The following is a 12,067-nucleotide window of genomic DNA, read 5'->3' as shown; positions in this document are numbered from 1 at the left end:
CATACAATAGGCCAGGGCAAACAAAGCTAGGAGTGCACTATGGAAAAAAATGTCAGACTGTTGTAGTTGCTGGATAAAAGAGAAAAAAAGCAGTGATGAAACTGAGACTGACTTCCTCTCACTAGCTCAGCAAATATTCATTATTTTCTGCATAGTAACCCATCTTCAATAAAAGTAAAGGGCATCAACTTGTGGTCAGAGCATCTTGCTGCCATGGGACAAGATTAGGCTCTTACTTTCAAGGGGAATCTTATGCTGCAAATCCCAAGGGAAGAAAGACATCTTACCCAAATGGGGAAAGGTGCCTAACATCTAACTTTGCTGTTAGGTGCTTAGACCCCAGAATTAATTTAAATCCTTGCACATTCTGGGAAGAGTTCCTCAATTTTGAGCAGTGCTTGTGAAAATAAGCCACTAAATTCCAGAGTTTAGGCACCTAACAGCAACATGCTACAATGCTCAGTATTGCAACAACCAAATCTCCCCCCAAATCTAAGTCTGAGCAACTTCATCAAGGCTATGAAGTCAGGTTTTGGTAACTAGTTAGAAACCAGTATTAAACATGAGGACTATCAAGTTTAAGTCCTCATTTCTGAAAAAATGTAGGACCCTGTGCTGAGCTACAAAATTAAGTTAGCCTTACAATTCCCAAGTTCAACTCTAAAGAATCTGTGAGGTATTCCCAGAAAACTGCTTGATCTCTCATTGCTTAGGCTTCCAGGCAGACATTCAGGTTTTGGACTTCAGTGGCTCTGCAGGCCGTAGTGCCTATTCAGCACTAATGCCTGGATTTGTCATAATATTAAAAATACCATTACTAATCACTCAGTCTAGCCACCATTCAAACAGACATTTGTAAGTTTTAAGGAAACAAACGAGTATTTTGAGTTGTGACACAGCTTTAATTTTTTCCCCTTTATATGCATTTTTATAGTTCAGTTATGTTTTTCAATACAACATTCTCTCCAGTAAACGGGATATACCTCATTTTAAATAGCATTTATACATACCAGCTGAATATATTGATAGAAACTGTTCTGAGGCAATGGTTCATCATGAGAAGATCAGGTAAACAACAACAAGAAGTGGTTTTGAAAAAGATATGTTTTTCCTATACAGTCATTTAAAATTCATCTTGCTCACTGCGCTCACGGGAGGAAACCCAACGAGTTACAATCAGTTCCTGAAATAAAAAACAGCAATTATAAAGTGGAGGGGGGAAGCTACAGATAATCAATGAGGGATGGGGATTAAGCCTTTAACAAGTTGATGTATATTATGTGACCACTGAGAAATTTTAGCAGATTACATTTTTTCCTGAAGTGAGCTGATCTCTCACACATTTTTCTCCCTTCATTTTTAAACATACATTAACCTTACAGTCTCCATAGGCATCCTTGTTTCCCCATGCAAAGGCTTACATTCACAGTAGCAGCAACATTAAAACTTAGATCTTAATTCTTTAAAGAGCCTGCAATGCACTTCTCACACCTTGAGGCACACAGGAATCTAGTTATTTTATTGCAGCTATGCGTGCAAAAACCAAAGCATGCTAAAGAGCAAGCAACAGTTCAAGGGGGCTCTTACAAGTAGCTGTCCAGCTGCCCCAAGGCAAAGCTACACAGGCGAAGGAGAGAAGTAATTCCTCACCTGAACCTTAATTTTTTTCATACACTCTGGTGTCGACATCTCTTTTTCAGTCATGTCAGATGGTCTAATCAAATAGCATAACATAAGTTCCTGTTAGTAAACAGAAAACATGAATACGTGAATTTCAACTGATTTCTTTCTAGTAGAGTTTTAGATTAATTGGAAATGCAGATACCAAGTTTCCTACAAGATGTCTTCTGCCAACCAAGTTCGGGAGAGCTGTATAATATGCCTATCTCATTTTCCTTATCAAAGCATGATACTGCTATAAGATAAACTAGAGTTATAACACAACACCTGAGCACCATGACTGTGAGTATGGAAGCACTACGTATGAAGCTCTATCACAGAGAACATCTTTTGGAAACTTCCAGTTTCACTGTTCAAAAGAAAATCCTGGTAGATGGAGAGGGGTTTAAAAACAGAAGTGGCAGGCAGGAAGAAGTGTCCCTCAGGTCCTTCTTCTGTTCCTCACACAACTGTTCACATTCCTACAGGCGACAGATCTTTAATAGGCTTTTTCCAGCATTCATCTGGTATTGACAAAGGAAACTCTTGTTTGTCTACTGGCAACTCAACATGTTCTTCAGCCAACTAGAAACAGAATGATTCTCTTTCCAGCCTCACTCCAACTCCCTGTTCTTTGGAACTAAACTGTACATTATATAGTTTTAAAACTATTTTAAAACTAGCATCTTACACTTACCTTAGAAGCATTAACAGTTGTTCTGTTCAACCCAGACAAGGACTTCCAGCTGAGTGGTCTGCGAAGGGAACCTTCAAAATTATCATCAACTAATTCAGCAATTACAGAGTAACTGGAAAACAAAGCAGAGAGGACAATTCACGGAAAGAAAATTACCATTTTAGGAAGATTGTGAACTTCAGAATTAGAGCCTAAAAACTGGTGTTAAACAATATGCCAGCATGCAGTAAGCAAGTTGTGAAACTTAAGTCTCTTTCTACTAGGAAAAGAGGAGAAAAGATGAAGTTGTGAATATCCTTACTGGCACTTTCCCTCCCCACCCTTCTGCTGATGTTTGTAGCATTCTCTTATGAATGCCAATCTGACATTTATAATCAATTTATTATCTAGATCAACCTGACTAGCTAATGAATAAAGACAATTACCATCCCTTAAAAGATTTTTCTCCCAAATTACATAAATTATCCATACCATATATTTTTAAAAGTCAGTATTACTAAATCAAATTACTTTCCTGAGTGCATTCATCATATGAGTGCTAAATATGCTCATTGCAACTCTTAGTTTTTAATGTCTTATTACTGTTGTATGAATTCAATGAAATTGTGTTATTTAGTACCTCTGCTAAAAGGATTTCTGCATTCCCAGTATGCATGCGTCTGGCAAAGTGCTTTGAGTGAAGAATATGTGCTTAACCGGTGAAAATACTAAATTTGTGTGAGAGAAATTTACTAATTTGAAAATAAGAAATTAGACAGAAACATGAGCTTCAAACCTTGCATGATAGAAGGGGGGGCCTTTTTGATACAGCACTGAAATGAAAGAGAAACACCTTAGTTAGATAATCACAGAGTTTCCACCCGAGTTTAATACCTGGTCCATAAATATTTTCAAATGTTTTGTAACATTTAATTACACAAGACAAAACTTCAACATTTTTGAATTCTGCTCAGAATTATGTCCCAGCAAATGGAGAGAGACAAAAGACAAAAAAAACATGGGAGTAGCAGGGTGATTCAGGGCAGGGGAGTGGCAGGTAGAAGATAAAGTAGAAGAGTCAAAGGACAGTTGGGAATTGCTGTGAGAAAAAGTTTAAGATGGAATTTTTCTGCAACAGACTCATGCTTCTACCACTGTATTCGCAACAGAAGTCGAGCCACTGGAGTACAAGTAAAAGATTGCAATAAGCCATTTGGTTTCTGTTCCAAGCAAGCATTTTCCACAAGTTTTAGGAGAGGCACAGGGCTCAAGTTCTTACACACTGCCCACCAGACCCACTAAAAGTTCCTTCTCTATCCAAGGGTACACAAGACTCATTGCAGCTCGACTGCTGGAACTGAGCTGAATGGTTACATTTCCTGTCTTCCCTTTGTCATGAGCTTGTAAGAGGGGACTTCCTTTAACTAGCGCAGGTTTTCTTATACAGCTGGCTAGCATAGACCCAGTCAGGAAAAGGACAAGCAGCACTTCATTCCAGTGACAACCATGATTTGCAAATTATCCATTATAAGCGATCACAGTAATATCAACTCTAAGAAGGTACTGCCAAACAACAAGAAGCTAGAGGAGCTCAGGAGTAAGGCAGAACTACTAGCCTTAAACTAATCCACTTCCTTTGTCTGGCACAAATCCAAAGGCAGTGATATGCTAAACAACAAATTCAGGCCAGAACAAAAATGAATAGTGAACAAACTAGTATCAATTTCACATATACATCAGGTGATCAATATCAAAACCCCATCTACAGCCCAGGGTACTAAGAACAGTGATGATTAATTCAGCCAAACCTACACACTGATCTGAAGGACTAGCTCACCACAACCTTGACATACTCAAATATACAAACCCCCAAATTATAAAACTGCTTTAGCAGTATTAAAACACTTGCTGGTTTGCATGCACACATTAAAAAATATCTCCCTTCGTGCATATTCTCCTGTAATGACAGACATTACTGTACTGTTTATGTTGACATGAGTTGAATGCAGTTCTTGACTTAGCAAGGGATTATGGACACTGCTAATTATTTCTGGAAGATTAAAAACCCTACCATTAACAAACAAGCAAATACCTTTCCTCCCCGCCCCCCGCCCCCCCAAAAAAAACCATAGAGAGAAACAGTCTTAGCAGTAAGTTCAGCAGAAGTCCAGCTTCCACTGAATGGGATGAATAATGAGATGCATGGGATTTGATGTGAATTGGGATCTAGATGCAAACCTGCTATTCCAGAGTGTCATGCTAATACTGCAGAAGTTGTGTTTAGAAGGGGATAAAGAAACTTGGGAAGGGAATTTCAGTGCAATCCTGTATTAATTATTAGCCTCATGAAGCAAAACAACAGGCCTTTTGAGCTCTCTCTTCTGCTACTGCATATGTGATGTTATTTTCCACTCACATCCTAACTTTATTGCTAATCCATAGTCTAGCCAAAAATGTCTTTCACCAACTGCAAGTAGCAAAGCCTGCTCCAGTCATGCAGCTCCTCGCTGTTGAATTCATCTTTGGCACTGGAGTCTTGCACTGCCTGAAAAGAAGTCAGTTGCAAATGATTCCATTTTTTTAAGGAAGCTACTCACAGAGATCAGTCCCATACTTCAGTCCAACTTTGGGGACCCAACCCTTACTGCGGAAGTAGTGATATGCCATGTAGGTAGTTTTAAAATTGGGCTTCACTTCGCTGAAAACTTCCCATAGCTTCAAAATAGTTAGGGGCTCCTAAAAATCATAAAAATGCATAAATGCATTAATGTGACTGTATTAATATTAAGCAGATAAAAACTACTGTGTGTAGTAGAGCATAACAGCCAAATATCAAATACCACAGTCTACTGCAAAGAGCATGAACTTTGGGCAATAAAATATGGAATCCCTAAACAGCAGACAGAAACCTGTTGCTCCCTTCAGTGGTGTTTTTTTTTTTTAGCATCTCACAGTCAGTCCCATAATGCCCTTGTTTAAAGGTGAATCTGTTAAATCTTAAACTAGAAGCATAGGTTTTAATTATTTTGTCATTATATTAACAGTAGCTTGATATAGATTAATGCTTAAAACTCCAAGGAGTTTTCCTGTCTCAGGAAAGGGAGACTATTCACCATATTATTCCTCCCATACTTACTTTCCCCATATTTCCTGCCTAAGTTACAACAAAAACCTTTCTCTACAGAAAGACTGTGCTTAACTATATTTGCCTTGATAAACATAAAACTTTCAGACCACTATTTCATAAACAGAAATATCATTACTTATAAGAAAAACTTCCCAATTACTCTGTTTGGTATTTCCTCCCTCAGAATTAACAGCATAAAATACTGCCATAGTAGGTAAACATTTCAGACCAAAACATATCCAAACTAGTGGTATCCCCACTAATGCAAAATTAATCCGATCTCTTACCTCATCGTAATAAATACTTAAACATCCCAGAGCATACACCAAGAAAAAAGCCTGAAAAAATAGAGTAAGTTTAACTGATAGCTAAACTCTTCCTGTAGTTTATATTCCATGCAAGAACAAAGGCTCAAATTAATTTTATACAAGAATCCTAATGTCATCAAGACAAACAAGTTGCCTGAAACTTTCCTTTGAGATTTGCCATGACCTTTACATTTCAACAGACACAGCACTAAAAAAAACCAAAAAAAAAAATCTATGCATGTGCTGTAGACTCCTGAAGGCACCGTGTTAAAACTAACACATATGAATATATTTAGAGGCAGCACAATTGAAGCAGGATTTATATAAGTGTTTTATTCCTAGTATTTCTATACTTAAGTCCTATCACTGCACTTTGTCAGTGGGATTATTCATCTAAAGCGAATGGTATTGGACCCTACATGTTTTTTTAACCATATCACATAATTATCGCAGGTTATTAAAAATAAGTTCAATGACTAAGACAATCCAAATACTTACAAAACACAGGAGAACCCTGTACTTTAGAAACAGGTATTAAATTAGGTTGTAACATAGATTGTTTACTTTTCAGACTAAAACAACTTGTACTGTACTTGAAACATACCTCTTCCAAGCTGAGTTGTAAATATTCAAAAATCCGAAATGGATTTCTTCTGCATACTAGTTTTTCCTTCTTGACAAGCTACAAGAAAAATTTGCTATATTACTAAAACTTCAAACTGGAAAAAATACTGAATTCTGAAAACAGCACTGCTGATATAACTTCTCTATAAGATTAGGATACTCTTTATCCTTACATTTTCTTGTGCATGAGCAGAGTCCTCTTCAGGACATAAGCTACCTTCTTCTTCCTCTTGCACCAATACATATTCTGCAGCACATTCTTTTGACTTGATCATCTCACAAGATCTTTGCTCAGTGCTCTCCTCAGCCTTGCAGCCGCAGTGCACAAGAAAACCATGCTTCTGGCAAGACACTTCAGCTATCTCTTTCAAGTCACCTTGTTCCTGTTCTTTAGAGCCACATACGGCCACAGGATCAAACGCTGGATCTCCTTCCAAACGGGCTTTCTTGCAGCGTTCATTCTGATTCTCAGGACTTAGGGCTACTACATTTCCAGTATCGGTAGAAGATTGTCTGGGAAGTTCTGTACTTTCTATATTTGGGCCCATTCTGTTGCAACTATTACTGGTTTGTTCAGCTCCGTCCTCTTCCAAAAATGGCAGCTCTAGAGGCTGAGTGTAATTTTCAAGAATTTTGGTAACTGAGCAGTCATCAAATCCTTGGTCTTGCAAAATACTTTTAGCCCACTGAACATGACACTGGTACCTAGCAAACAAGTAAAATAAATGAGAAGTTCTAGGGCATTGCATGCTTTAATTAACATCTTAAAAACAAGCATCTTAAAAGAAAAAAAAGAAGATTCAGCACAGTTGACAAAGCAAACCTAAACACACCCCCCAATAACTGCTATGCAAAATACAACATGCACAATGTAATAGGACTCCAGTCTTCAGGAAGCTGCAGACATTACCAAACATCAAGATTCCGCTACCTTCTTTGGCTTTGTTTCACCTTTTAAATTTCTGTGGCAACAAACACCGTTACCTAACGCTGCACGAGAACCATGCACTGAGGACTACTGCTATATAGTTTCAAGAAGCAAGAACATCACCAGGCAAGAACTCCCTTCTCCCATGGAAGCCTTAAGCCTGAATTCCCTGCAAAAACGTCTTGGTATCAGAGCTTGCATGATTAAAATATGCAACAAGACTTTGCATATAGATCTCACACACTTCATCTATTATACAGCTAACTACTGAGAACAGTATCTTCAAACTCTGGTTTAACTACCTTTGAAACAGCAAAGGCATAGCAAAAACACCAGTGTAAAAATCTTAAGCAGAAACTACTTCGGTTTTAACCAAAACCCCCACATCCCTGAGAAATAACAATAATCCTATCAGTGAGGTACTAGCTGAAAGCTGTAATTATTTCTAGTATTTTTCAATAATGATCGAGTTTTTAGTGACCCTTTAATTATTTCTCCTTGGAAGATAGATAACATTAATATCCAATTGAAGACATTAATCTTCATTCTGTGAAAGTTACAGATAGCTGAGTGCAGCTGTCCTTATTCAAACCTGGACAACTCTACTACAATATTCTCTATTTCCCCAAACAAAATCCTTACACAGCAATTACAGACCAGGTAATGAAGAACTGCAAAGACAATTAAATGCAAACCGCACGTGTCAACACAAAATGTAAGTCCCTCTGAAGTCTCATAATAAAATTACATAATTCAGTGCTGTACATAATTCAGTGCTGTACATAATTCAGTGCTGTACTCTTCTTTGTCCCATGATTTAATTACCATATAATTTGCACTTACAGACTACTGAGACAGATCACGATGCATTTTCTGCACCTGTGTAATGACACTTTCATTGATGCTCAGCTGTATCTGCTATCACAAAGCAGTCACAAAGTAGACTACTAAGAATGACAAGTGTTTCTGCAAGCTGTAGTAACTGTAGTAGCAGTAGTAGTAATATTGCTACTGTTTGCCTTACCTGAAGTTGAGGACTGAAGGAGTATAACTTTTAAATTTAAATAAAGTAAAATTTTGAGAGTTATCATAAGATTAAAGCAAACAGAGTAACTAACTTGCACACTCTTAACAGTTAGTTCATACACTATTTAAGCGGAACAAAATAAGTATGTGGTCCAGCACTCTGTATTGCTAAACATTCAAACTAGCAATGTTAATAGAGACTTTTAAAAAAAAAAAAAAAAAAAGTAAAACATTTATGTATTATAAGTGTTCAAGAGCTGCTTCAGCCCACACTATAACAATCCAATAAGGAAATGGGAGAGTTATTTTAAATAGCCTGCCCTAGAAATTTCTCCTTCTCCTCCCCAGCTGAGAAACTACTTTATTATGCTTGATATTATTATGAATTAATTACCCATACTACTACGCATGCACTCAATCTTGGCTTCTATTCAGCAATTAATACCTGCAAATTTACATGAAAAACCATACTGAATATCACCTACTCTATTTCTAGTTTTTTCTAATGTGATTTATAAATGAAATAAAAAAAAGAAATAGAAGCAAGTCATCATCATCATTTATACAGCCAACAATCCAAAGACCAGTAAGATAAAATATAAAATAGAATATTCATTTCCTAAAAAAAAACCCCAAGAATAAATTAATGGAAATTAACTTACTTTTTAGATGCAATTATAGGCATGTTTAAGTTAGCACCTGTATAAAGAAAAGTCATACATAGTTTCATCAATATAAAAATGTTTTCATGTGATTTTGATCACTGAGGTAATCAGCCTAGTAATTACCCCCACTTTCAATACTCTATGTCATTTTGGTTCCACTTGTATTCAAGAAGGACACAGCAGAACTAGAAAAGGTACAGAGCTAACAGCCTGCATAAGAGGAACAACTAAATACATTATTTTCCTCCAGCCCGCAAATAGACAATTATGGAGGGATATGATAAAATCCAGCCATGTTTATTGAGACTTAACTGACAGGGAAAAGATGAATAAAGAATGACAGTCTTTCTATAAACAACCAAGAGCAGACTAGATGTAATGGGCTACAAGGAGATTAAAAATTTCACATATCCTGGCCTCATGGTTTCAGGGACACTAAAATCTATAGATTAAAACCAAGAAAAACTGGACAGTTATATGAAGAAAAGTCCGAGGATGATACCTTTACTTACAGACTTCCTAAGCAACAAATCAGTGAAGGTCAGGAGAATGCACTAAAGAGCTATTGACAAATGTTTCCTGTTCTTGTATTTTTCCTAGGCATCTTGTACTGGCCATCATCAGGTATGGGGGGAGAGAGATCCTTGACCTGACCCGGTAGAGAGATTATTTTTCTGTGTGTAATTTATAAACATATATCTTCGATGAGTGAAGAAAAGTGAAAAGTTCTATTAGAATAGTGATGGAAGTACAAATGGACACAATTTACCTTGCCACTTAGTAACCAGTAAAGGATCTGAAATGCTGTACACTGGTCGACTTCTTGAAAGGATACCTTTTCCAAAATAGCCCTTCAAAGAAAAGGAAAAATCCTTATTATATCATGACACAAAAATGAACTTCTTTCCAAATTATAAAATGTTGACTGCCAATATCGGCTGAAAAAAATAACCGAAATCCTGCAGCACTTAAGCTTTGCCTAAAGCTTGTTGCTTAGCTTCTGACAGCTAGATCAATATTTAACATCTGGACTCAAAGATTTAACCAGTGGAGGGTACTGGGTCTTTTTCCTCAATTCTAAATATTTGTCAGTTGACATCTCCAAGTAGATTTTTGAAAACAGCTGCAGAAGAAAACACCTGTGTATCAATGCTGTGACAATGCATAACAGAGAACAAAGAGAAGGATAAAGCTACTGCATAAGAATGGTGGTGAAATGGTACTCAGACATAAAAGCCTTAACAAAGCTTATTTTACTCAGGAAGAAATCACTCAAGTTAAAAGAATTACACAGGCATTTATAAAATATTAATATTCCAACCTCCTGAGCTTTAAAAACAAGAAAATGCTTTTGCAAGGTTGCATAAAATGTTGAAAGGAGAAATAAACGTAACAAACATGAAGTCTTTGCAGCTGTTTTTTAGCTCACAATGTCACTTCATTCCAAAATTTATTTGCTGGGATAAGAACAAAATACTTTCACATTTGATGCAGAATATGTTTTGTACTGATTTCAGGAGAGGAGGGAGATATGGAGGATTACTGGAGGCTGAAGAGCAAGGAAAGCATAAAGGCAGGCAGATTTTAACAAGTATTATGCTTTACCTACATTTAAAACACTGAAAATACTGTCCAAACAGCGTACAGCACCTTGTTATAAAGCTGTTCAATATCTTCAGGGTTCGTCACAATAACGTTGTTGTTAATGATTTCAGCCTGGCATATTCTGAAATCCTTCCCACCTACATCCACAGGAAAGGGAGACTCATATGACTCAAAAACTCTTCTTTTTCTTCTTGGGGGATGAAAAACTGCTTCTGTCATTTCCTAATATTAATGTTTCCTTCTAAAAAGTGGAAACAAAACATTTAATGTTCAGGAATTAAAGTTCACCCATTTTTATACGTTTCAGCAATATTCCCTTCCCAATAGCAAATGAGCAATAAATCTTACAGTATAATCCAAGTTTAATTCTGTAAGTAGTATGCCAGACAAAGACAAGCAGCGACGTGCTAGTGTTATCTGTTAAATCTTTTTCTCTTGGGCACTGCAGTATCCCCCTAAGACCAGGTACGGATAGTTCTTGGCCAAGAGTTTATAAAGTAAACTTAAGATGAAAGGTGAGTACATAAACTGCTGAAAACATTTCAAGAATAAAACAGACAAATGAGTAGAACGGCAGAAACCACAGCACCCAACTACCCAAATCTAACCTGTTGTGAATAATTACGGGAATAAATTTTGAAGAGCTGAGGCTTGGCAGGTCTGTCGTCTTTAAACAGGGAACCCCTTTCACGAGGGAAAGCGGACAGAGCACGAGGCGCTCTGCAAACGGCCGCGGCCAGAGCCACCGGGGGGGCGTTCGTGCCCGCAGGCCGCGGCCGTGAGCGCCGCCGCCCCAGCCTCGCGGCGGACCGGCGACCAGCAGAGGGGATGAGCGCTGCTGATGCCCAGGCCTAGGAACGGCCTTTGCACAGGGTCGGGCCTGTCCCCGCCGGGACAATCGAAACGCACAGCTCCGCCCGCCGAGACTCCGGCGCGGCGCTGCGGCCGCGGAAGGAGGCCCGCCGCCGGGGCCAGGGCCGGCAGCGCGGCGCCGCACGCCCCTGCGGCCGCCCCCGCAGCGCCCGACCCGCCCCGGCGCCGGCAGCGAGGTGCTGGGGAGCCGGGCGGGGATCGGGGCACGCCGGCCCGGCCCCGCGGCTACCGGGCGGCCTCGGACCGGGCGCCGCCGCTCGCCCGTCGCCACAGCAACCGCACGCCCCACGCACCCGTCACCGCCGCGCGAGGAGGCCGCGCGAGGAGGCCGCACGCTAGCGGGCGCCTGCCAGCAGCGCCGCGAGACCCCGCTCCGCCGGCGGCCGCGCGTGCGCACGGAGCGGGCGCGCGGGCGCCTCTCGCGGGTGGCCCCGCCCCGCTGGCGGCAGCGGCGGGAGGGCGGGCGCCGCCGGTTCTCCGCGTGGCCGCGGGGGTGTCGTGGCTGTGGCGCGGCTCGCTTCTCGGTGTGGCAGGAGGCGGCGTCCCAGCCCCGAGGGGTGAGCGGAGGCGGGCGGG

General features: G+C 39.7%; 1 protein-coding gene across 6 annotated transcripts; it reads right to left on the bottom strand.

Annotated features, from left to right (window-relative positions):
• Positions 1-705: 705 nt before the first annotated feature.
• TSEN2 (tRNA splicing endonuclease subunit 2) lies at positions 706-11,862 on the bottom strand. Of its 6 annotated transcripts, none has more exons than XM_082321706.1 (12): positions 11,785-11,862; positions 10,664-10,859; positions 9,783-9,864; positions 9,011-9,047; positions 6,568-7,099; positions 6,375-6,452; positions 5,750-5,800; positions 4,933-5,071; positions 3,132-3,168; positions 2,357-2,468; positions 1,651-1,740; positions 706-1,183 (listed from the first exon to the last, which is right to left on the bottom strand). In XM_082321706.1, exons 2-12 carry the CDS (start codon positions 10,835-10,837, stop codon positions 1,124-1,126), a joined length of 1,392 nt encoding a protein of 463 aa, XP_082177832.1. In that variant the 5' UTR covers positions 10,838-10,859; positions 11,785-11,862; the 3' UTR covers positions 706-1,123. The 6 variants fall into 6 exon arrangements, with proteins under 6 accessions (XP_082177832.1, XP_082177831.1, XP_082177833.1 ...); XM_082321705.1 differs by lacking the exon at positions 11,785-11,862 and adding an exon at positions 11,227-11,598; XM_082321707.1 differs by lacking the exons at positions 5,750-5,800; positions 11,785-11,862 and adding an exon at positions 11,227-11,598.
• Between the last annotated feature and the right edge of the window lie 205 nt (positions 11,863-12,067).

The sequence above is a fragment of the Platalea leucorodia genome, assembly GCF_965183815.1.
Source record: "Platalea leucorodia genome assembly, chromosome: 9".
Taxonomy (NCBI): domain Eukaryota; kingdom Metazoa; phylum Chordata; class Aves; order Pelecaniformes; family Threskiornithidae; genus Platalea; species Platalea leucorodia.
The sequence above is the reverse complement of the archived record's forward strand: the minus strand, read 5'-3'. Positions and strand labels throughout refer to the sequence as shown.

What these genes read in the sequence shown, in the direction of transcription:
- TSEN2 (XM_082321706.1), bottom strand. Translation starts at nt 10,837, where the DNA reads ATGACAGAAGCAGTTTTTCATCCCCCAAGAAGAAAAAGAAGAGTTTTT. An exon ending in TACAACTCAGCTTGGAAGAG is followed by an intron (nt 5,801 to 6,374) that starts GTATGTTTCAAG and finishes CTATTTTTTCAG; the next exon opens with GCTTTTTTCTTGGTGTATGC. An exon ending in CCCCCCTTCTATCATGCAAG is followed by an intron (nt 2,469 to 3,131) that starts GTTTGAAGCTCA and finishes TTTGTTTTCCAG; the next exon opens with TTACTCTGTAATTGCTGAAT.